We start from the raw sequence: 25,460 nt of genomic DNA, 5'->3' as shown, positions 1-25,460 counted from the left end.
TTCGTTGTGAAAGCGAAACTACTTTGTTTGACATTTAATTATGTCCCCACTGGATGCAACAAATGCCTCGTTTATAATGGGATTTAATGTTTTTGTCTCGTCGCTCAAGACAAGGCATCACAAAATGTAAGGGGCGTAACATTTCCGTCACACGCTTGAGGTATTCGGCCAATCACAACGCACTGGATAGCTGGCCAATCAGAGCACACCTCGCTTTTCAGACCGATGAGCTTTGTAAAAATCGACGCATTTCAGAAAGGCGGGGCATAGAGGAGAAATAATAATGTACAGTATGTGGAAAATAATGTGTTTTTTGAACCTTAAACCACATAAACACATTTCATTACACCAAATACACAAAATAATGTTCTTTTTAACAGCATCATATGACCCCTTTAAGGTTTTTGTTGCACTTTCACCAATAATAATTATGGCTAGGGCCTTGTGTATTTGACAAATTCTGCAAGCTTTTCAACTAATAATCCTGCCTAACTTTTTCCAAACTCAGTGTGAAATGGCTCCAAAATCCCAAACACAGTGGTACACTGTCAGGGAACCTCATCAGTATTCATCCTTGTGGCTAAAGCTCTGTGGCAGCAATGCACACTTACTGTAGTTAACTATACATTTCCCTCTCTTTCGAGCAGGACATGGCTCTTTGGAGTGAGAGTGAATAAAATAAGAGTGTCTTAAGTAAACAATCACAGTTGAGAAATGGTAAATGGAAGAACTACAGTCTATTTAATGCACTTTTGACCAAAAATATAGCCGAAAATACCCATTACCTTGAAAAGTAGCACTTGTGATGTTGTTTAAGACTTTACCTTGAATCACAACTTTGCCATTTTTTCCAGACTAAAATACAAACAGGTTTGTTTTATCATAATAAGCGGGTGATTACAAGAAATGACATGCAAAATAGATCCTTCTATTATTTTCTCCACGTTGACCTAGAAATTAAGTTTGAGAAGAAAGACTATTTTACTTTTATGTGTGATGCACAGTCTCATTAGTTTAACAACCACAAATCCTTTAATCTATTGTAGTGAATAAAAGGTCTATGTTTTCACTCAGACATTACAATATGGAATTTAATATCTAAAAATTTACATTTTAAACGGTACGTAATGTGACAATAGTTATTAGTTGTCTTTAAAAAGCAAAATGCTCTATAATCATACTGCACCAACCAGAATGTCCGTTGTTGCTGAGAGTGAGCTGCTCATTGGTCGACAGGTTGTAGTTCTGGACCTGGATGGGCGGCAGGTTTGAATCGTATCTCAGCAGATGTGTCTGGAAGTCAATAGGCGACTGGAATGCTCCTCCGCAAAATGGATAGTTGCTGGACCAGTTGTGTTCTCCGTCAGGTCCTGAAAGCAAAAATCAAAGAAAGTTGTGGTTACCCAAGTGTCCTTCCCTGGCCGTTTCTTATCTGGCGGTGTTTGAACATTTGATGTGGCCAGAATTGGATTGCATTAAAGTTTTGCTAAGACACAGGCTAAGGTCAGCAGTCACAGAACACTGCCTTACACAATGAATGCCCTTACATGAATACCACACCCAACAATAAAAGATGTTTTGTTGCTTTGGGGGAGGCTTTGAAGTCATTCCAACAGTATAAACTCCAGGAGTATAAACTTGTCTAAGAGACATTTCTGGTGCATTGTAGAGAAGGGGGTACAGAAAAAAGTCATTTTTTGAATAATATGGCAAAGTTTCTAATTAAAATAATAATTTCTAGGCTTTTTAATTGCAATTATCATTGTTTTCTACTACTGAAACAGCGTCAGTAAAATTGGTTTGCTGTCGCTGTGGGCTTAAATCATCATATTAAGGGCTTGTGTATTCTTTGTCAATGATGATCATGGGTTTGTGGGCAGCTTTTGTTTTCTGGACTGCTGTAACTGCGAGATTTCAACACAATGTCTCTTTTAGAAGCTTAACATGTTCCTCCCTTGCGGTCGTAATTACTCGCTGCTCAGTTCATTTCTAATCTGGACTAGCCTCTCCATCATAATCACATCAGGTGCCTGTGGCCGGTTCATAACCCTTAAACCATAACTGTTATGAAGGCATAATGAGCAGACCTCTACAGTAAAACATCTGCAGCTCTCTGGTCTGGATGTGTTGGACATTAACACTGAACTGTTGGAAGCTGAGGTCATGCAGCTAAGTTACTTATTAAATACATTTAATGAATTTTAAATAATAAAATTAAATACATTTAAATACTATTATCTAACTAGTATTATTTAAATAGCAATTAAATATTTGTATATAATAAAATTGTATTCTATATATTTAAATTATAAGTAATTTTTAAAAAATAAAAACTCTCAGTGTTAGCCGGCACAAAGGACAACACTCATCTGAGCTCTGTTTGATGGGCATGATAACACCTAAACAACAGCACAAGCACTGCAGTGTTTCTCGTTGAGCTATTTGTCATGGTATTTCAAACAGTGGTCAGTTGGATGCTTCACTCATTTGTCACATTGTCTGCATCTCAAAATATATATTTTTATGATATACATTAACATTTTAATGGGCAAACAATTCCCATAGATTTACATTTTGGGCCACTTGGGCCAGTATTTAACTACTTAGCAATAGCCAAGCAACTAGAACAGCTAGAAACCACCCATGGCACCCTAGCAACCACACTGCAACACCCTGGCAACCACCAAAACACTTTAGCATCATACCTCTGACTTCTGCATGAGTGCCACTCATGTTTTCTTCAGAAAATGCTAAGATCTAGTTTTAGTAGCAACTAAACTTAGCAATTTGCTTAATGAGGGTGGTTGGTTTGATAATCACATTGTCTAAAAAAAAACAAGCCTAAATACAGCACATTACAAGGTAGTCTGACTTTGTAGGCACTGTAAATTTGCACGCAGAAGTGAAAATTATTTCACAAGTTTAACTGAAGGGACAGAAGAGATTCAGCTTGTAAATTGCAATGTGCCACACACAAAGACAGAATAATATTATGCATTGTTCTTTCCTAAGTACAGGGAGCTATGAAATTTCACAGGCAAGCAATTAGACGAAAAATCTCTTCCCAAAATAAAGCCCTTATAACAGCTCTGTTTTGCAGTTGAGGTCCCTTGAGTCACCTTATATCTTAGTTCAAACCAGCCATAAAATAAATCAAAACAAGACATGTAATGTAATTACATAAAAGTGTGTAATTCCATACTCAATGATCATTAGTCAAGTCAAGTCAAGTTGAGCTTTATTGTCATTCATGTCGTCAGGACCCGCAGCCTTGCGTGGGTTAATCCTAGATAGGGTCTTCCTAACGTCAGCTGGGGACAGACAGAGCGCCTGGTCGTTGGGAGGTATGGGCAGTTTTTGTGCAGGTGTGTCATTCTGCATTTCAAACCGTGAATAAAAGTGGTTGAGTGTATCCGGGAGGGATGTGTCATTATCACACATGTGTCATTATTACACAATGAACCTGCAATAGTTCAACAAGGTCTCCTTGCAAAGCCAGTGAGAACATGTGACAGCGGCATGAGGAGAGAGCTGGGTGGGCAAACTAACAGGAATCACATGGTGAGAATCATTTCAGAGCCATGAGTGCCAAAAGGGGTCAAAACAATGTCATCTTTGCACCAAGAGATCCCATTTTCCAGGAGCAACATGTTCTTTGATACCTCCTTCATGGTTGCCAGAGGGTCTCCATGAGCACACTGGTATGACATACTGGGATTGTTAGAGATAACAGTTAAAAAGCCTACCCAGGAATAGTCTTGGCTCATGAGCATGGTAACCAGAATCCCGTTTGGTTCCCTAGGTGCAGGCAATAGACCAGAACACTGTGACAGCGGCCGTGATTAAGCATGTTTATTTTAAAGCTCTTCAGTGTGTAAAGAGCACGTTTTGCTGGTCTCTGTAGCAGATGACTGGATGACCTTTACTACTGAGGTGAAAACGACTCCATTATAAGAGAAGGCATTACAACTCAATTACTTGCAGTCAGGTGATAACCTAAGCTAAAAGTTTCACGATTCCTCCATCTTGCATTTGATTGGACAAAATCAACACGATCAACGTTTTGTTAAATACATTTTTTAGTCAACTTTTTGATTGTGAGGAGTCTTTAATAGTGTCTCTCCATAGTGAGTATGGCGTTAGGTTCAATTAAGTTCAATTAATTTCGAGGAATCAGTTCGAATTGTTTGTTTAAATGAATCAAATAAAAAATGATTCAATGATTCCTTTGTTTCATTAAATCTGCACTGCTTGCTCACAGAAGTCTCTGTGTGGCATTTTTAATATATTAAAATGTTTTACTGAAATTAGACAAACGTTTGGGGACCGTACGAAATTAAATCTTTTATTAAGCAAGGACACGTTGAATTGATCAAATATGACAGTAAAGAATAATTCATCTAATTTGACTAATTTGAAATCTAATTCAAAATGCAGTTCTTTTGAACTTTCCATTTATCAAAAAAATCCTGAAAACATACATCACAGTTTTCTCAAAACTATTAAGGTGCACAACTCCTTTCAACATTGATAATAATAATAAATGTTTCTTTAGCAGAAAAGCAGCATATTAGAATGATTTCTGAAGGATCATGTGACACTGAAGAGTAATGATGCTGAAAATTCAACTTTGCATCACAGGAATAAATTACATTTTAAAATATATTAAAATAGAACATCGTAATTCTAATAATATTTCACAATATTACTGGTTTACTGTATTTTTTATCAAAAAATGCAGCCTTAGTGAGCATAAGAAACTTCTTTCAAAAATATAAAAAAAAAATCTTATCAACCCAAAAGTATGCAGGTAAATATTGCTGTTTATGATTATATATTGATATATGGTGCATAAATACATAACTGTGTTCATTTAGTGTGGAAAGCCATTTTTATATTAAACATTGGAAAGCCATTTTTATATTAAACATTTTGAATTGCAACAGTGGTTGTTTGATTGAAATTAAATAATAATAATAATAATAAAAGTTCTTCTTACCATTATATGACCATTTTGCCCCTGAAAAAGAAACCGAAACAAATGTTAAATGCTTTTAAAGTTCTTTAGGAATCACTCAATTCAGTCATAAATCAATCAAATAATGCATTCCATTGCAGCTGGACTCTGGACATTCTGGTTGCATTGCTGCTCTGGTCACTGCTGGCTGCTCTCGGTCAATCTGACTGACAGGCTGAGCCAGACTCTTGCTGCTCTTTCCCAGAGATTTCTGGTTCACAATGAGATTCCCCCGGAGCATGTAATCCGTCACTGCTTAAAATGCTAAAGAGCAAGTCACTGGAAATCAAGGCATTCCTTGAATGATTAAAGTTCATAAGTTTAATTTAAATTAAACAACAGAAGTTGACACAGAGTATATAATGAAATGCAAAGCATTTTTGCGCAGCTATTTTTAATGTACCATGCATTAACTGTAAAGTAATGAAAACTTTTCCCAAATGACGCAGGAAATTATGATATTTTCTCAATATGAGATTTAGAGTCCAAACAGAAAGCCGCAAAAATGTCCCAAGCAATTTGGTCATCACTTTAATTCACAACAGTTAATCTACCTTGCTGCTGCAGGACCACAAGTTTTTCCTGAACTGACCCTTTGGGGAAGATCCACAGACAAGGTATTAACAGCACAGTTAAGTCGGCACCTGAGCGCTAATTTGGCGTGACAAATGTTTCACCTGTGGTTTTCAATACACTGAGGTCATTCGAGGTCATCTGTCAGATCTTCAGACACAGCCTTGCTAATTCAAAGCATTTTGGGGTTCTGCAAATTCATAATTACACATTATGATTTTACATGTTTTTACATTACTCCCAAGGTTGTTCATTTATGGAAACAGCATTCACCCACTCATTATGCTAACAACTTAAATGAACTGCCAGGAATCTATATTTGATGTTAAATTTTCTTCCAAATTACTGCTTCTACACCAATATGAGGCTATACTGTCCATTTAAAGTGATGCAAAATGTTGCCAATTTTTACAAAAGGTTTCGACTGAGTACTTAAAAAAAAAAATACATTCATAAATGCATCATAAATTAAGTAATTTTCTGAAAGTGATTTAAAAGAATGTAAAAATAAGATTAAATGTTACATATTTCTGCAGTATAATATGCAAATGTCACATCTATAATCCATTATTCACCAACAAAAACTATAAAATAAGGTACCACATAATAACTTATTAGCAAACATTTCCACATTATGTTGAACACATCATTAATGATTCACATTTTCATTTATACTTTTATATGTAAGAAACAATTTTGAATGCACATGACCTGTTAGGTGATAGGTTACCGTGTTTCTGACCAATCAACGGAAGTTAAGTTATTATAACGGGAGTTCTGCAAGACTTACCTGTGGATGCGAAGGGACACGCGATCAAGATGATAAATGTAAGTGTAAGTGTCATTGCAAGTGTCAAGGTACCGGCTGCTTCTCATGTACCCTCAGAAGTCGACTCAGAAGAGAGAAACCCTGACATAGCCTAGCTGTCGGAACCGGCTCTTTTATCTAGCATGCTGCGCTGCGAGTTAAACGCAGGAGACGTCACGGAGACGACATAGCAGCGCGCTCGTTTACAGTGAGTGACTTCATCCAAATCTGCGGCTGTGCCTCGAGCGAGTGTGCTGCCTACCCAGACAGCATTTTGGCCATCAGAGGAGTATAGCTTTATCTTAACTCAGATTATATAGTAATAATAGCTATTAGCCACAGGTTCTCAAACCGGTCATTTTAAAACTCCGCAAACAAGGTACAATAGAGCGTCATCTGATATGAGAAAAAAATAAATTACAGCAGATATGACAGTGATTATATCTCCATATTGCAGCATTTGCTCGGTGTTTACTGTGCCCTCAAATAACATAGGTACTGCGTTATTATAGGTGTCTATGTATATTGTGGGCATCGTGTTTATCGTGCAACTGTATAGTGTTGGGGAAAGTTACTTTTAAAAGTAATGCATTACAATATTGCGTTACTCCATAAAAAAGTAACTAATTACGTTACTTGGTTACTTTTTATGGAAAGTAATGCGTTACAATATTGAGTTACCCCCTAAAAAAGTAACTAATTACGTTACTTGGTTACTTTTTATGGAAAGTAATGCGTTACAATATTGAGTTACCCCCTAAAAAAGTAACTAATTACGTTACTTGGTTACTTTTTATGGAAAGTAATGCGTTACATTTCTTTTGCGTTACTTTTTAAATCTGGACAGGGCTTGCTTGTTTGTTTCTAAAATAATGCGTTACTTTACTAGTTACTTGAAAAAAGTAATCTGATTACGTAACTTGCGTTACTTGTAATATATTACCCCCAACACTGTATATATATTATCTTTGACTGGTTTTGCTGCTATTGCACCATAATTTATCATCTCGCAATTCATCTATCAGTCCATGCGCACGAAACGCCGCTCAGCTAGGACCGGAATTAATTGTTGCAGGCCTACATAATCATCATCATCATCATCGTCATCATTATTATTACAAGCCTATAGATATACTGAATAGATAGGCTAGAAGCGCAACGATAATTCAGTTTATACATGAATAGTTTAAATTAATACATCCTAAAAATTTGCAGTCCATAACTGTGAAACATTTGACAAACATTGGTAAACATCGAACTGAATTAATGTTGGGTTAAACTCAGTAATGCTAATATATTAGTATATATTATATATATTAGTGGATTATTATATACAGTATCTCACAGAAGTGAGTACACCCCTCACATTTTTGTAAATATTTTATTATATCTTTTCATGTGACAACACTGAAGAAATGACACTTTGCTACAATGTAAAGTAGTGAGTGTACAGCTTGTATAACAGTGTAAATTTGCTGTCCCCTCAAAATAACTCAACACACAGCCATTAATGTCTAAACCGCTGGCCACAAAAGTGAGTACACCCCTAAGTGAAAATGTCCAAATTGGGCCCAATTAGACATTTTCTCTCCCCGGTGTCATGTGACTCATTAGTGTTACAAGGTCTCAGGTGTGAATGGGGAGCAGGTGTGTTAAATTTGGTGTTGTCGCTCTCACTCTCTCATACTGGTCACTGGAAGTTCAACATGGCACCTCATGGCAAAGAACTCTCTGAGGATCTGAAAAAAAGAATTGTTGCTCTAAAGATGCAAAAGATGCATAAAGATGGCGTAGGCTATAAGAAGATTGCCAAGACCATATTGAACCAGAGCATGATCCCCTCCCTTCGGAGACTGGGCCGCAGGGCAGTATTCCAACATGATAACGACCCGAAACACACCTCCAAAACGACCACTGCCTTGCTAATGAAGTTGAGGGTAAAGGTGATGGATTGGCCAAGCATGTCTCCAGACCTAAACGGAAGGTGGAGGAGCGCAAGGTCTCTAACATCCACCAGCTCCGTGATGTCGTCATGGAGGAGTGGAAGAGGACTCCAGTGGCAACCTGTGAAGCTCTGGTGAACTCCATGCCCAAGAGGGTTAAGGCAGTGCTGGAAAATAATGGTGGCCACACAAAATATTGACACTTTGGGCCCAATTTGGACATTTTCACTTAGGGGTGTACTCACTTTTGTGGCCAGCGGTTTAGACATTAATGGCTGTGTGTTGAGTTATTTTGAGGGGACAGCAAATTTACACTGTTATACAAGCTGTACACGCACTACTTTACATTGTAGCAAAGTGTCATTTCTTCAGTGTTGTCACATGAAAAGATATAATAAAATATTTACAAAAATGTGAGGGGTGTACTCACTTCTGTGAGATACTGTATTTTAGTATATTAGTCTCTCCCCCTGCTGGTGACCTTGAAACAACTTCAAATGAGTCTTGTTTAGGTTTTCAATTTTTCTCTCACCTATATTAGCTCTGAGAAGAAGAAAAAAATTAAATATAGAAATATAGAATAAAAAAAAAAGTATAATAATTCCTAAATTAAAAAAAGTGGTTTGCGTTTCATTCTTGTTTTCCTTTTGTTTAAATTTTCTTAAAAGTCATTTTAAATCATTTTAAAAACACAGATTGCGAATGATTCTTTCTTTTTTTTTTTTAGATAGTATTAAAAATAAATTACTGTCAATAAACAGCAGGTTCCTATTTTAACAACTTGATATGCCCTGCTATGTTGGCACAAATAAATATTCACTTGAGTGAAAAGTGTGATAAGTAGCTTTTCTCCTTTTTAACCTGTTGTAATATTATGTAAAAAATGGTGTCTTAACTAAACCTGCCATTATTTGAAGGGGAAAAATCCATGCTGTAAATAAGGTTCTTGAGATTTTGTTTCTTATACACACTGATATACTTTATAATGTCGCTACAATCTAAATTTGTCACGTCACTTACTATGTGAATCACCCACTGCGACACATAGATGATCTTTTAGTGAACCAAAGGTCAAATGAATATAATCCCTCAGTAATTTACCATCTGAGCCACTCAATGTATTTAACATTTTTAGTAGCCTATACTTATATACATGATGGGGCTGAATTATGTTTTAATGTATGTTCTATAAGGGACAGCCACTGCTGAAACCTGAATCTCCATGCACATCATTTGTGGGGCCTCTTACTGGCACCATGCTGGATACTATTTTCATCTGTAACCTGTGAAGGATTCTCTCATAGTGAGGTGCACAAAAAAATTATATTATATTATATTATATTATATTAATGACTTCAGCTATATTTATACATTTTAAACTGAATTTATTTTTTATTTCTGTGCTAGACCAATGATAATTGTGTTTAAAATTAAACCAAATCAAAAATGTAATTTGCTGAAAATTTACTCACCCTGCAGGCCATGAAGATGTAGATGTAGTTTGTTTCTTCATCGGAACAGATTTTGAGAAATGTAGCATTACATCACTTGCTCACCAATGGATCCACTGCAGTGAATGGGTGCCGTTAGAATGAGAGTCCAAACAGCTGATAAAAACATCACAATAATCCACAAGTAATCCACACCACTCCAGTCCATCAATCAACATCTTATGAAGTGAAAAACTCATCTCGTCTGAAATATGCACAGGTCAAGCAAACATGCAAGTTAAAAATCTCGATAATGATTTTGTGTCTTACAAACACACAGCTTTTCACATCAAAATATGTTAATTGATGGACTGGAGTGGTGTGGATTACTTGTGGATTATTGTGATGTTTTTATCAGCTGTTTGGACTCTCATTCTGACGGCACCCATTCACTGCAGAGGATCTATTGAAGAGCAAGCGATGTAATGCTACATTTCTCCAAATCTGTTCTGATGAAGAAACAAACTCATCCACTTCTTGGATGGCCTGAGGTTGAGTAAACTTTCAACAAATTTTTATTTTTGGGTGAAGTATTCCTTTAAACTCAATTAGCATTGAACTTAAAAGCCATTTTACTGATTACGGCTTGTGAAATTAATTAAATTAAATGAGTTAACTTCACTCAAATAATAATGAAAGTTCATTGGAATTAACTGAAATAAGTTCTGTAAATTTAAAATGTTGTTGTAGTAAGGTGAACTTAAAATGATTGCGTTTTCTAGTTCCCAACATGCTTTGCATCAGACAATATGGAAAATAAATGTAAAAATTAAGTGTTATTTTGTGTGTTTTTACACAAGATTAACATAGAGAGACATAAGTTAGTACTTAAATGTTGTGTTATGTTAGGATTTACATGGGTTTCTGTTATGTTGGTTTTGTAGTGTTACCATTGTGGTGAAGAGTAGAGCCTGTGGTTAGGTTGAGGATGGACAGCTAAACTTAAAGACTATTTAAACTGCATGTTGCTTGACTATTTACATGTAAGTATTGTGAGTCTTTTTGATAACTACATTAATACGTGCCAGTGTGCTGTTGCTAACTGGCACTTAACTATAAATATCTGAATGAATGTGCTGTTAATGGAAGCAAGTTGTATATACTTATCATTGTGATGAGTGGGGTGGGATCATGGAAGCGAGGCTTGGCTTGGCTCCCATGGCTCTCAGCCCTGCCCCACTTGTCATAAAAATTAAGCTCTACTAACCTAAAAAAAAATTGAGTTTGTTTACTCAAATACTATGTATATTTTCCTAACTCCTCCTACTTCCCTTTTTTAACTAGCCTTGCTCAATATCTATATTTCTTTTTTGATAGTCTTTTTACAACAATGTTTTTTCTCAGAGGTTTCTTTTTTTCTTTTTAAAATGTCTGTGCCCCTTATCTTGAAGTTCGATTAACTTTTCTAGAACAGTTAATTCGTCTCCTTTTGTTTCTTTCCTTGAAAAAAATTGTTTACCTATAGATGCACAGACACATTTTATCATAATTAATATTAACATTAATCCCAATAAGATTAATCCTCCGTATAAAATATACCATCCAATCCTAACCAGGAAGTTAATCAACCCGGTCCATATGTCTGTTGCAACGAAATTAAAAACAGCTGTTGCTGCCTTTTTTACCCCTTCAACACCTTGTCTCACAAACTCCCCCGCACTGTAAAACCGAACAGTGAAATTAATTAAACAAAATGAGTTAACTTCACTCAAATAATAATGAAAGTTCATTGGACTTAATTGAAATAAGTTCTGTAAATTTAAAATGTTGTTGTAGTAAGGTGAACTTAAAATGATTGCGTTTTCTAGTTCCCAACATGCTTTGCATCAGACAATATGGAAAATAAATGTAAAAATTAAGTGTTATTTTGTGTGTTTTTACACAAGATTAACATAGAGAGACATAAGTTAGTACTTAAATGTTGTGTTATGTTAGGATTTACATGGGTTTCTGTTATGTTGGTTTTGTAGTGTTACCATTGTGGTGAAGAGTAGAGCCTGTGGTTAGGTTGAGGATGGACAGCTAAACTTAAAGACTATTTAAACTGCATGTTGCTTGACTATTTACATGTAAGTATTGTGAGTCTTTTTGATAACTACATTAATACGTGCCAGTGTGCTGTTGCTAACTGGCACTTAACTATAAATATCTGAATGAATGTGCTGTTAATGGAAGCAAGTTGTATATACTTATCATTGTGATGAGTGGGGTGGGATCATGGAAGCGAGGCTTGGCTTGGCTCCCATGGCTCTCAGCCCTGCCCCACTTGTCATAAAAATTAAGCTCTACTAACCTAAAAAAAAATTGAGTTTGTTTACTCAAATATTTTGAGGCAATAAGTTTCCTCAAATGTTTTGAGTATTCTTAACTTATCAGGTTTTACAGTGAAGAATGCAGAGTAATGAAGATTCATTTTCCTGCTGTCTCTTGGAATAACAGTCTCTGATAATCAAGTTATTTGTAACAATCAGCTGTGTCAAAATAGGTAATGTAAAAGTGAATTGAGGTAGCAAACAGAATGCAGATATCTGATTCAAATTTGAATGTAGGAAGTAAAATTAAAATGAACTGAAGTTCAGATAAATGCATGAACAGGATGTTTAGTTTTAATTAGAAAAGAAAGATTCATCAAAACAAACTTTGAATTATGGCATTTGGCAACTTAGGCTGCGTTTACACTTGGCATTAACATGCGATCACCGTGATCTGATCAAGCAGATCGGATCATCAGTCAATCAGGACACGGCGCGTTTACACTTGGCAAAATCAGCTGACTTCTCTATCTGGATAACCGATCGGATCTGTCTTTCCCGCGCAATATTTAAATAAGTCTGCAGAGAATGGCATGATGTAACATAACACCATCATGTACATAACTTATAACAAAACCTAATAAAAACACAATTATTTAAATGAAATACCATCAAATGTGAAATGTTTCACAGGGAATAGGTAATGTCAATTATAAGTTGACTTGATCTTTTTACTTCCAAAACCTGTCAATTTCAGTATTTTACCATAAAATTACATTTAATGTCCTGATAGATCAGTTTTTCACCATATAAAGTAAGTGAATGTACTCTTAAGCAAATAACAGGTTGTTACTGTAGCATTTTTACAGTTTTTTTTTTCACCATTAAACTATAATCAGTGTGGATTGCAGGACTGGGCAGAGGTGGCAGGCAGCATTTGAAAAGATGTCATACAAACTATATGGTAGACTGGATCTATGCAATAAGAAATGATAAAAATACAGTTTCTGTGAAAACTAATTTTTCTAGAAACACAACATAAGATTTGTTTTTGTATGAAATGCATTTTGTATGAAATTCAAATACTGCCCTCATGTGGTAAAAATGATTTTTAACAGAAAGACAAGCTTGCAAGCTTCCAAAAGAGTCCGGGCAATGTTTTCGGTCACTATCTCCAGTATTACTATTACTACAAACATATATTAAAGTAATAGCTAACACCCCACCTCATCCTCTGCAATGAATGGGTGCCGTCAGAACATGAGTCCAAACAGCTGATAAAACATCACAATAATCCACAAGGTCTTTTTACAACAATGTTTTTTCTCAGAGGTTTCTTTTTTTCTTTTTAAAATGTCTGTGCCCCTTATCTTGAAGTTCGATTAACTTTTCTAGAACAGTTAATTCGTCTCCTTTTGTTTCTTTCCTTGAAAAAAATTGTTTACCTATAGATGCACAGACACATTTTATCATAATTAATATTAACATTAATCCCAATAAGATTAATCCTCCGTATAAAATATACCATCCAATCCTAACCAGGAAGTTAATCAACCCGGTCCATATGTCTGTTGCAACGAAATTAAAAACAGCTGTTGCTGCCTTTTTTACCCCTTCAACACCTTGTCTCACAAACTCCCCCGCACTGTAAAACCGAACAGTGAAATTAATTAAACAAAATGAGTTAACTTCACTCAAATAATAATGAAAGTTCATTGGACTTAATTGAAATAAGTTCTGTAAATTTAAAATGTTGTTGTAGTAAGGTGAACTTAAAATGATTGCGTTTTCTAGTTCCCAACATGCTTTGCATCAGACAATATGGAAAATAAATGTAAAAATTAAGTGTTATTTTGTGTGTTTTTACACAAGATTAACATAGAGAGACATAAGTTAGTACTTAAATGTTGTGTTATGTTAGGATTTACATGGGTTTCTGTTATGTTGGTTTTGTAGTGTTACCATTGTGGTGAAGAGTAGAGCCTGTGGTTAGGTTGAGGATGGACAGCTAAACTTAAAGACTATTTAAACTGCATGTTGCTTGACTATTTACATGTAAGTATTGTGAGTCTTTTTGATAACTACATTAATACGTGCCAGTGTGCTGTTGCTAACTGGCACTTAACTATAAATATCTGAATGAATGTGCTGTTAATGGAAGCAAGTTGTATATACTTATCATTGTGATGAGTGGGGTGGGATCATGGAAGCGAGGCTTGGCTTGGCTCCCATGGCTCTCAGCCCTGCCCCACTTGTCATAAAAATTAAGCTCTACTAACCTAAAAAAAAATTGAGTTTGTTTACTCAAATATTTTGAGGCAATAAGTTTCCTCAAATGTTTTGAGTATTCTTAACTTATCAGGTTTTACAGTGAAGAATGCAGAGTAATGAAGATTCATTTTCCTGCTGTCTCTTGGAATAACAGTCTCTGATAATCAAGTTATTTGTAACAATCAGCTGTGTCAAAATAGGTAATGTAAAAGTGAATTGAGGTAGCAAACAGAATGCAGATATCTGATTCAAATTTGAATGTAGGAAGTAAAATTAAAATGAACTGAAGTTCAGATAAATGCATGAACAGGATGTTTAGTTTTAATTAGAAAAGAAAGATTCATCAAAACAAACTTTGAATTATGGCATTTGGCAACTTAGGCTGCGTTTACACTTGGCATTAACATGCGATCACCGTGATCTGATCAAGCAGATCGGATCATCAGTCAATCAGGACACGGCGCGTTTACACTTGGCAAAATCAGCTGACTTCTCTATCTGGATAACCGATCGGATCTGTCTTTCCCGCGCAATATTTAAATAAGTCTGCAGAGAATGGCATGATGTAACATAACACCATCATGTACATAACTTATAACAAAACCTAATAAAAACACAATTATTTAAATGAAATACCATCAAATGTGAAATGTTTCACAGGGAATAGGTAATGTCAATTATAAGTTGACTTGATCTTTTTACTTCCAAAACCTGTCAATTTCAGTATTTTACCATAAAATTACATTTAATGTCCTGATAGATCAGTTTTTCACCATATAAAGTAAGTGAATGTACTCTTAAGCAAATAACAGGTTGTTACTGTAGCATTTTTACAGTTTTTTTTTTCACCATTAAACTATAATCAGTGTGGATTGCAGGACTGGGCAGAGGTGGCAGGCAGCATTTGAAAAGATGTCATACAAACTATATGGTAGACTGGATCTATGCAATAAGAAATGATAAAAATACAGTTTCTGTGAAAACTAATTTTTCTAGAAACACAACATAAGATTTGTTTTTGTATGAAATGCATTTTGTATGAAATTCAAATACTGCCCTCATGTGGTAAAAATGATTTTTAACAGAAAGACAAGCTTGCAAGCTTCCAAAAGAGTCCGGGCAATGTTTTCGGTCACTATCTCCAGTATTACTATTACTACAAACATATATTAAAGTAATAGCTAACACCCCACCTCATCCTCTGCAATGAATGGGTGCCGTCAGAACATGAGTCCAAACAGCTGATAAAACATCACAATAATCCACAAGTAATCCACAACACTCCAGTCCATCAGTTAACATCTTATGAAGTGAAAAGCTGTGTGTTTGTAAGAAACAAATCCATCATTAAGACATTTAATAATTGCTTTCTCCAGTGAAGAAGAAAAGTCATCTCATCTGAATCGAGAGAGAAATATGCACAGATCAAGCACAGTTTACAAACAAAAAAACAGCTCTAAACAAATATTTGGGTGTATTTTGATGTGAGAGACAACAGGAGATGGACTTTTTCACTGGAGAAAGCATTATTGTGGATTATGGATTACAAACACACAGCTTTTCACAGTGTTTAAATGCCATTTATTAAGTACTGCTTTTAAATAAAGAATGCCAAATAATAAAGATTCATTTTACTGCTGTATAACAGTCTCTGGTAATTGAGTTATCTGGAACAAATCATATTGTTAGTCTACAGTCAGAAGTCTGTTGTTCCCTCCTCAGAGTTTATTACTCTTATCTTGAGAAAGTACAAAGTGCAAATCATCCTCCCCTTCCTAATCATAATTTGCAAACGTTCATCTATACCAGTTCATATGTGGTTCACTATGAGGGAACTTGGAATAATTTTGTTCATTTTTGCTCTAAACCACAACATTCAGGCCCAAACAACAAAATCGGGTAAGATTAAAAACAACAACATATTAAATTGTGTTACGAGTGATAAATGGGGTTATGTCTGGTTTGGTCTTTGTTTTTTCCTCATTACTTCATGTTGTTAAATGTAGAAAATACTATTCTCAAGGTCAAAAAAATTACCAAATCACACAAAACATAACCATGTTTTATGTGATGAAATTAGGTAAAGTGAAAAAATGTATAAGCATGAGCAAAGGTTCTTTGAACTTTCTATGGACAGTGGACAGTCACACCTTAGAAAGTCATTTCGCCATTAGCAGCGAATGGGAGGGAATATATATGTATGTATGTATATAAATTGCAGTTTATATTTTAAGAATCTATAATTTAAATAAATGATATGAAGTTGAAGTGTAATTCTTAGCTAGAAAATAAGGTGCATTGAGACAAACCTGGAATTAATACTTTAAAAAAAAACTAATTTAAAGACAAAGAGAAAGATAGAAGTATAGATCTGTTTGAAATGTTACATCTTCATGTTTAAGAGTAGGCTAGGGTGTAATAATACTCCATTTTGAATTTGTCATTCCAAGTCAACTTCCTGTGGGGTGTGGCCAATTTAATTCAAATGATAAATTCTGAATTTTGCACAACCGTATTATAAATATAAAAAGGATTGTATAAAAAAAAATCAATATTCTTGCAAAATCGTGATGACAAATAAGACTTTAAATGAGAGTGAATTAGCATACTATTTACATGAAGGGTCAGTCACATAAAAAAGTGGAGAAAGAAATGGTGGAGAAAGGTTAATGGAGCTACAACAGCATATACAATTAAAAGAACATGAATACACACTAACAGATTGGGATGGACAAGTGAATAGATTTCACTTATAAAAACGGTGTAAACTACACCATTGACCAGTGAGTCTACACCTTTCATGACACAGGACATTGCAATTGATATTATTAATGAGAATCAGGCAATTGATTTTTGTGTTTGTTTACGATTGTAAATTTACTTGGATTTATGACTCCAAATGTATTCAAAGAGAATATTTAACTGTAACAGGTACAAATGAAACCATTGTCTTGAGTTTTTGTAGGCCACTGGCTGTTCAGGACAGGTGTAAAACCCTAGTAATCGTTAACATAAAAAGATAACATTTACAACCGTCATAAAAACTAGGTGTGGACTGTGCCAGACTAGTTACACATTACTCATTCAAGATACAAAGATCACTCCCATTTCCATGGTTGCTTCTATTGTTTTTGCATAATGTAGCATATATAATGATGCTTTTTATAAATTGTGATTTTCTAAAACTTGGACACAGATATAATGCAGTGCAAATCACTTTCTGTCTAATCTAGAGACCTGCAGTCTAACGCCAGATGCAGGGACGGGACCTGAATCCGATGTTCGAGTTTATATGTACTACGATGCAGAAAAAGACAACTGTTATCCGTTCCGATACTCGGGGAGTGGTGGAAATGCAAACCGTTTTATAACGGAGAAGCAGTGCATGAGAAACTGTTCACACAGAGCTGAAGCACTGTTTCCTATGGACGGTAATTGTTCTACACACATATGTCTAAAACAATGTAACATAATTGCTTTTATATATGAAATACACGTTATGATTGTTTGATTATGATTCATTCGTTTATTCAATCTTGTCCAAACAATGCTTGACTTAAGAAAATACTGCCACCGTGTGGTAGAAACAATATTTATTTTTTATTTTTCATTTCACTGTTTTTAACAGCAAGACAAGTTTGCACTCTTCCAAAGAAGCCAGGGGAATGTTTCGGTCACTATCTCCGTTATTACTACAGTCCTGAGCATCACACATGCAAGTCTTTCTACTGGACCGGCTGTGTGGGCAACGGAAACCGATTCCTCACACTTAACTGGTGCAATGCCACATGTTACAATGCAGCAGGTATGCGGCTAATAGTGAATTTACCCAGAGATCTATATGCAAAATCGAATGTTAATGTGTATTTGTTTGAATAGATCAAGGCCTCGAGGACCATTCAGGTGAATCAGATGTACCAGTTGGTAAGTGAAAATTAAATATGTTTTCAACTCATTCAGATTTTTTATTCGATGATATTAATGTGTTATTATCCCATCAGGAATTATCTTGGGCGTTGTGTTTGGTCTTATTGGTGCCGTTATTTTCATTGTGGTGATTGTCTTTGCTGTCAAGAATAAGTAAGTCATTACAGTATGTACGTATGTATGTATGTATATATATATATATATATATATATACATACATACATACGTACATACTGTAATGACTTACTTATTCTTGACAGCAAAGACAATCACCACAATGAAAATAACGGCACCAATAAGACCAAACACAACGCCCAAGATAATTCCTGATGGGATAATAACACATTAATATCATCGAATAAAAAATCTGAATGAGTTGAAAACATATTTAATTTTCACTTACCAACTGGTACATCTGATTCACCTGAATGGTCCTCGAGGCCTTGATCTATTCAAACAAATACACATTAAAAATTCATCTTGATAATGTCAGATAACACTTAAGCAAAACATGGTCAGGTCAAAGAGTCTGAATAATTTTTGGTCCCAAATTTTTATCGGTTTTACTGGTAGTCCACTGTATGTAGAATTTGTGGGTATAATATGTCACAGTTTACTTTATTTTGCTATTCTCAATTACATAAATGAACTATAGTGTCCTGCACCCACTAGTAAACTAGTGTGTGTGTGTGTGTATGTTTGGCTTTATTGTTTGTTACTGACATGTTTTTTTTTGTAAATACAATTTTAATATGGAATTTTCTAGGCCTAGCTCGAAGAAACATGGGAAAAAAGATGGAAAGTCAGCAGAGCAACCGCTGAAAGAGCAGTCCATTGAGATGGGAGGAGGAGAAGCACAGCCTGCCACTCTTGAAGTCTCTACAATCTCTTAAATTTACATTTTAAACCACAAATGTACATTGAAACTTTTGGGCAATCATTTTTTACCATTTTTTTTAAGATGTGCAGGTAAATATGCTTGCACATAATAGTTCTGTTGCTTATTTACTTGTACTTTGTACTGTATTTGGAAGTCAATTTTTATTTGCACTGTTTTATTTGTCCGCTAAACTGGTCATATCACAATAAACATTTAAACCAGAAATGTCAGTATGGTCTTAAATGCCTTATAGAAGTGTGGCATTGTTTGCCTGTCGGTGCTTGGAAAATTAATCACGGGCCAGGTAACTGTATATATCATTTTATAGTGAGAGAACATCAGTGGATGATGATAAAGCAGAGGTTTTCAAATAAAAAAATCGCATAAAATTGTGAAAATAAATAAATAAGTCAATTTACAGAATTAATGTTATCATGTTGTTAGTCATAGTTTTATGTTTCTCTATATAACTGATCAAAAATTGCAATAATAAACATAAAATAAAACAAGTGGACATTTACAGAATTAATTATGTTATTATACTGTTAGTCATAGTTTTAGGGGTTCACTTCAGAAATAAAATAAAACAATAAAAACTTAAATAAAAATAAGCTGAATAAATAATTATATCATTTATTTTTATTATTTAATTTATTTCTACTAACTAAATAAATAAATACAAGTTAACATTTACAGAATATATGTAATTATATTGTTATCCATAGTTTTATTCACAGCATCAAAAAGTTTCAGTACAGCAGGTTTTGAGACAGCCCGAGTCTGAGCATGCATGTCTGCTCTCTTAGACCATAACAACACCCTGACCTCACTTAGCAGACCAACAGCACTGCCCAGGCATTTAAACGTTTAAACTGGAAAGCGAAAACCCATTTTTTGCCTATTAACACGCACTTTTAGTTTAAACCACCACAGAAATCATCCAGAAGAGGACAGACTGGGTTAGCTAGTGCTGTAGCTAGCACACAGACTCATGGAGTGCCCTCACCTCAGCTCCAGTGTCTGTATGACGGTGGATCCGACCCGGTTCCCCAACGGTCCCCCTTCCTCATGGTGCTGCTCCGGTGAGTTAAACGCGGATCCGGATGATAATTCACTAAAACCGAGTATCAACTCAGTCCGTTTCCTGGAAGATATGTTAGCTCGAGCTAAGTGCCTCATTGTTCACAGCAGCTCGCGCTGGGAGACTTTTGTGTTTTTGTACTAATATAACTGAAAACTAAAGAACACATAAACATATAATATGACGTGGAATGATAATATTCAGTAATTGTGCTTCATTAAATATTAAACCCCAAACAGAGTAACGCTAGTTTAGCTTCACACAGCAGTCAAACTTGCTATTATTGTTCTGTGTACACATTTCAGGAAAATGTTTTGTTTAAAAAAAAATATTAAATTAACGTCACATTTACTTTCCTTTCGTTTTCTCCTGTTTGTTTCAGAAAGTTACGTGAGTTTTTAATTTATTTTTTTCTTAGTGGCTTTTAATGTTATATTATTGTGATTGACTCTAATTTGTCGTTTGCTTTATATCGAGCTGTTCATTTAGGGTACAGATCTGCTTGTTTACAGTATGATTAATATTGATCTTCATATGCAGAGAATATAAAGCAGTCTAGACAGGCATACCTGAAAATAAACCGGAAATAATGTCTGCAAACGTTTTTACAACATTAGTGTAATGTTAATACAGTCATGGCTTTAAATGTGTAAGAAAGCACTGAAATACAAAGGATCTGAAAAAGTTTTGCTACTTTTTCCTCACTTTTTTTTTTGTTTGATTTGGTCATTTGCTGTATGGAAATATGAAGAGTGGCAATTTGAAAGTGAGCGACTGTAGATGGTCATTATTGGCTTAGTGTGGTACTGCTTTTACAGGGGCCGGTTTGCTGGAAAAAAATGTTCCCGAGAACATTCGAGGAAGCCGTTAAAGGTTGGAGAGAACTTTAAAGTAACCCATTAGGTCTCATGGCAACAAACTTGTGGAAAGAAGTGCAGGATCTAGTGTTTATTTTTATTATCATCAGAATCTCCTTGAAAACGCATAGATTTCATGTATAAATAAAAATGAGATGTAAAAAGTAGGTGTATTAGAGATATTATTAATTGGGGTGCATGATATCGAATTTTATTTTTATATTATGGCCAATATTATAAATAGTGGCGGATGAATACATTACCGTCTAAAAGTTTGGGCTCGGGTTTTTGAATAGATTTTCTTATGCTCCACCAAGGCTGTAAAATACAGTAAAAAGAGCAATGTTATAAATTATTATTACAATATAAAATAACGGTTTTTTATTTTAATATATTTAAAAATGTAATTTATTTCTGTGATGCAAAGCTGAATTTTCAGCATCATTACTCCAGTCTTCAGTGTCACATGATCTGTCAGAAATCATTTAAATATGCAGATCTGCTGCTCAAGAAACATTTATTATTATTTTCAATAAAAAGCTTGAAGGAACAGCATTTATTTTAAGTTTATTTTATTTGTAAGTAAACCTTTGTAACATTGTAAATGTCTTTCCTGTCACTTTTGATCAATTGTGTGCATCTTTACTGAATAAAAGTATTAATTTCTATGATTTATTTATTTAATCTTACCAACACCAAATTTTTGAATGGTAGTGTATTTGGCTAAAATTTGGCTATTTTGAAATTTTCAACATGGATAAATTCTGGCAAATATCAATGCATAAACATTTCCTGTTTTAGGTATTTTGTAGTGAATATAAACAACTAGTAAAATAAGTTCTAAAATTTAAATGTACCATTTTGTGTACAATCTTATTTGATGCCATACATATTTCAGCATTGCACTCGGTAGATATTGGCATCGATGACGACTGGTTATAAATATTTATTGTTTTGCCTGTTTTTAACAGCATTTTTAAAAAAGCATCTTAAGCCTAAAATAAGCTGCCTATTTTACAAGTGTATGTGTGTGTGTGTGTGTATATATACAGTGGTGTGAAAAAGTGTTGGCCCCCTTCCTGATTTCTTATTTTTTTGCATGTTTGTCACACTTTAATGTTTCAGATCATCAAACTAATTTAAATATTAGTCAAAGATAACACAAGTAAACACAACATGCAGTTTTTAAATGAAGGTTTTTATTATTAAGGCCACTGTATATATATATATATATATATATATATATAATGGTCTGGTTTTATACATTTTTTAATACATGTTGTAGCCTATTTTAATATTTTTAAGTGTAGGCCTAGCATACAACTTTAAAATGCTTTAAAACTAAAATATAAAATTTTGTCCATTTTGTTTTTATTATTTATTATATTTCCCTTATGCATATAACATATTACTTAATGCGTTCATAATTGACATACATCAAATGAAGAAAAAAGAATGCTAGTTATTAATAACAATAACATCACCAGTTTATTATGCATCCATACTTTGCATTACATAATAGGTTATGATGATGTGTATTTTTGGTGGCAAGACCAGAGTGAAGATGAATTGAAATGTTAGATTACACTGAAAATCCATGAACATTTAGGATGTGACGCCCAGTGGCCCCTCAGCACACCCACAGGACATGAGAAATGCCCCATGTCTCTTCTTTAACACATTTCACACTTATGAAACATGTCAGTCATTAGTACTGCTAAAAATTAATTACTTAATTATTCATTTAAAATGACTATACTAGTAAAACAAAGCTATGAATGAGCCACCTTCAATACCATATAAATGAATTTGGCTTCAATTTTACTGCACTTTATTGCAGACTCTTTGGGAAAATCGTACACAGCATACCTGTTAAGGTGGCTTTGTTCCTAATAACATTTTGTCATTTTGTTAGAATGTCGCTTCTTTTGTGTGAAGCACATTATGTAAAGCATGTTACAATAGCACAGCATTGCCGCTTTCTTAATTAGCGCCCAGGCGGTCAGCAAGTACGAGGAGACGTATGGGGTCTATTGACTTTTTCCACATTTGTTGGGGTCGTGCAGAGACCAGCATTCACGAGAATCGACCGTTCCTTAGCAACGGCTAATTCAGATGCTTGTTGTGCGCTCAGAGGGAAGGTGATCAAGGCAATTAGAACAAAGCGCTCTCTCCCAGCAGGCCACAGCCAGAGATTACATTCACATGCGGTTAATATGCCACCTTATCTCTTCACATTGCAGAAGTCTTTATTATACACTAGGTTTCATGTTTTGAGTATGCGGGTCTGCTTTTATACATCCATAAAATACAAAATTATATTTGCAAAATTATTTTAAAAAAGAATGATTTATTATTTAAAAAATTATTTAAAACATAATACAAATATTAAAAAGATTTATTTACGCACTTATTTACTTACTTACTTACTTGCTTACTTATTTATTTTAATCCCAAGATTACGTGTGAGTCTAGTATAGAGCTTGAAAAAAATATGCTTATACTTTTTAAATATTTTATTATATGTATATTCCTTATTTATTTCTTTTGTTGTTGTTGTTGTTTTAAAGCATTTTAGCATTTTAAGCCTAAAAGAAGCAGCCTATTTTACAAGTGTAGGCAAAATAATGAAAAAAAAAAATTGTACTAATATAAAAAAAAAAAAAGGTCTGGTTTTATACATTTTTAATACGTTATAGCCTTTTGTAATATTTTTAGCCCAGCCTGAATAATTTACTTATTTTATTATTTTAAGTGTAGGCCTAGCATACACATTTAAAATGCTTTGAAATTAAAATAAAAAAATATTATATATTGTCTTTTTTGTTTTTATTATCGGTTATATTTTCCTTATGTATATTATGTATTACTTACGTTTTTTTTATTTTTACATTTTAAGCCCAAGAGAAGCTGACTATTTTACATGTGTAGGAAAAATCATTAATTAAAAAAATATATAAAATAAAAATAATTAAAATGTTCTTTGTTTTATACATTTGTAAAATGCCAAATAATATCATGGATGTTACTCATATACAGTATATTTTGATGTTTTGTAGTTTGCCGGTCAAACAAAAGTCCATGGGTTTGCCTGACGTGTTTGAACGTGCATTGTGGAAGGTGAGTGCTTAAGTTGATATTTTTAGTCTGTGTGGTGACTTACAGTAAATATTACAAATAAACGATTATTTATATGTAATGTAATTGATCATTTAGAATTATATGTAAGCCTTGTAGGCAGTGCACTGACATACAGCGCCATTGCGCTACGGGTGTCCCGAGTTCGAATCCCAACTCGAGGACCTTTCCCAATTCTGCCCCCCCTCTCTCTCCCACTTCCTGTTAGCTCTGATCTGTCCTGTCATAATAAAGGCGAAAATACAAAAAAAAAAAAAAAAAATTGTATTTTAATTCTTAAAATATTAAATTTCTCACATATTAAAATGACTTTGCATCTGTTTCCTGTGGCAGGTATGTAAACGGCCATGCCAAAAAGCATTTTGAGGAGATTCAGGCACCAGGAGGCTGTCAAAGGAAGCCGGAGCGAGAAAAGTCGAGCGAGAAGAGTCAGCAGCACTCTGTGTGTATGGACTGTAACAGTTATAGCACGTTCTGGTTGGTTTCTTCCCTATTCTTCCCCTATTTCCCTATTTTTCTTTCCATAAATGCTTTTAAATGGACAGTAGTAAGATGAGAGTGTCTTAAAGGGACAGTACATACAGTATTATTCAGTGAACAATGTTGTGTGTTAATCTTTCATGATGTTCTTTTTGACCTTCATACCATTTTTTCCCCCTGTAGTTACAGATGCGACGAATTTGTGGTGAACGACACAAAACTAGGGCATGTGCAGAGGGTCAGAGAACATCTGCAGAGTTTGGAAAAGTAAGTCTGGTGTTTATCGAAGTGTATTTATCCTTTCATCAATCATCATCACATAAATACATTGTTTATTTTATTGCTTTTGAAATGATTTATTCTCTTTGTTCAGCTCTGTGTCTAATACCGACAGACAGAGGAAGAGAAAACGGTCAGACAGTTCCTCTCCTGACAGTAAGCTGAAGAAAGACAGTGTGAGTTTAATTGGATTTTAGATACGTTTGTAAAAGACCCTGGTGTGCTAAGATAGGGTTTGGAAAAACTTGAAATGTCCATCTCACCACATATTTAATTGTTAATAATTACTGAAAGGTAAAAAACGTCCACATGCAGTGCAGGTGACTCAGGTTTCATAATTCCTGTGATTTCCCACACCAATATGCTGTCATTAAGCCCAGAAGAAGCTGCATATTTTACTTGTTTTATTATTTCATGTGTACGTCAAGAATAGAGCTTTAAAAAAGTAAAATAATTATAAAAAA

The 25,460-nt window shown here is 34.4% G+C and overlaps 3 protein-coding genes across 3 annotated transcripts in view; 2 read left to right on the top strand and 1 right to left on the bottom strand.

The window, feature by feature from the left end:
- LOC107698269 (carbonic anhydrase 12) overlaps window positions 1–6,508 on the bottom strand; it is an 11,450-nt gene extending 4,942 nt beyond the window's left edge. The window contains 3 exon segments of the mRNA XM_016499230.1: window positions 1,191–1,370; window positions 5,000–5,020; window positions 6,381–6,508. Coding sequence (XP_016354716.1) covers window positions 1,191–1,370; window positions 5,000–5,020; window positions 6,381–6,435 — 256 coding nt within the window. The 5' untranslated portion in view covers window positions 6,436–6,508.
- Window positions 6,509–16,162: 9,654 nt separating this feature from the next.
- LOC107698374 (kunitz-type U19-barytoxin-Tl1a) lies at window positions 16,163–19,305 on the top strand. The gene is made up of 6 exons (XM_016499365.1): window positions 16,163–16,253; window positions 17,588–17,785; window positions 17,983–18,159; window positions 18,234–18,278; window positions 18,356–18,434; window positions 19,048–19,305. Exons 1-6 carry the CDS (start codon window positions 16,169–16,171, stop codon window positions 19,172–19,174), a joined length of 711 nt encoding a protein of 236 aa, XP_016354851.1. The 5' UTR covers window positions 16,163–16,168; the 3' UTR covers window positions 19,175–19,305.
- Window positions 19,306–19,909: 604 nt separating this feature from the next.
- usp3 (ubiquitin specific peptidase 3) overlaps window positions 19,910–25,460 on the top strand; it is a 15,725-nt gene continuing 10,174 nt past the window's right edge. Inside the window, exons 1-5 of the mRNA XM_016499417.1 lie at window positions 19,910–20,243; window positions 24,159–24,219; window positions 24,571–24,714; window positions 24,901–24,984; window positions 25,091–25,172. Coding sequence (XP_016354903.1) covers window positions 20,153–20,243; window positions 24,159–24,219; window positions 24,571–24,714; window positions 24,901–24,984; window positions 25,091–25,172 — 462 coding nt within the window. The 5' untranslated portion in view covers window positions 19,910–20,152. The remainder of the gene's footprint in view (window positions 20,244–24,158; window positions 24,220–24,570; window positions 24,715–24,900; window positions 24,985–25,090; window positions 25,173–25,460) is intronic.

The sequence above is a fragment of the Sinocyclocheilus anshuiensis genome, unplaced genomic scaffold, assembly GCF_001515605.1.
Source record: "Sinocyclocheilus anshuiensis isolate Anshui unplaced genomic scaffold, SAMN03320099.WGS_v1.1 scaffold1054, whole genome shotgun sequence".
NCBI lineage: Eukaryota > Metazoa > Chordata > Actinopteri > Cypriniformes > Cyprinidae > Sinocyclocheilus > Sinocyclocheilus anshuiensis.
The sequence above is the reverse complement of the archived record's forward strand: the minus strand, read 5'-3'. Positions and strand labels throughout refer to the sequence as shown.

What these genes read in the sequence shown, in the direction of transcription:
- LOC107698374 (XM_016499365.1), top strand. Translation starts at nt 16,169, where the DNA reads ATGTGGTTCACTATGAGGGAACTTGGAATAATTTTGTTCATTTTTGCT. An exon ending in CACATGTTACAATGCAGCAG is followed by an intron (nt 18,160 to 18,233) that starts GTATGCGGCTAA and finishes TTGTTTGAATAG; the next exon opens with ATCAAGGCCTCGAGGACCAT. An exon ending in TGAATCAGATGTACCAGTTG is followed by an intron (nt 18,279 to 18,355) that starts GTAAGTGAAAAT and finishes TTATCCCATCAG; the next exon opens with GAATTATCTTGGGCGTTGTG.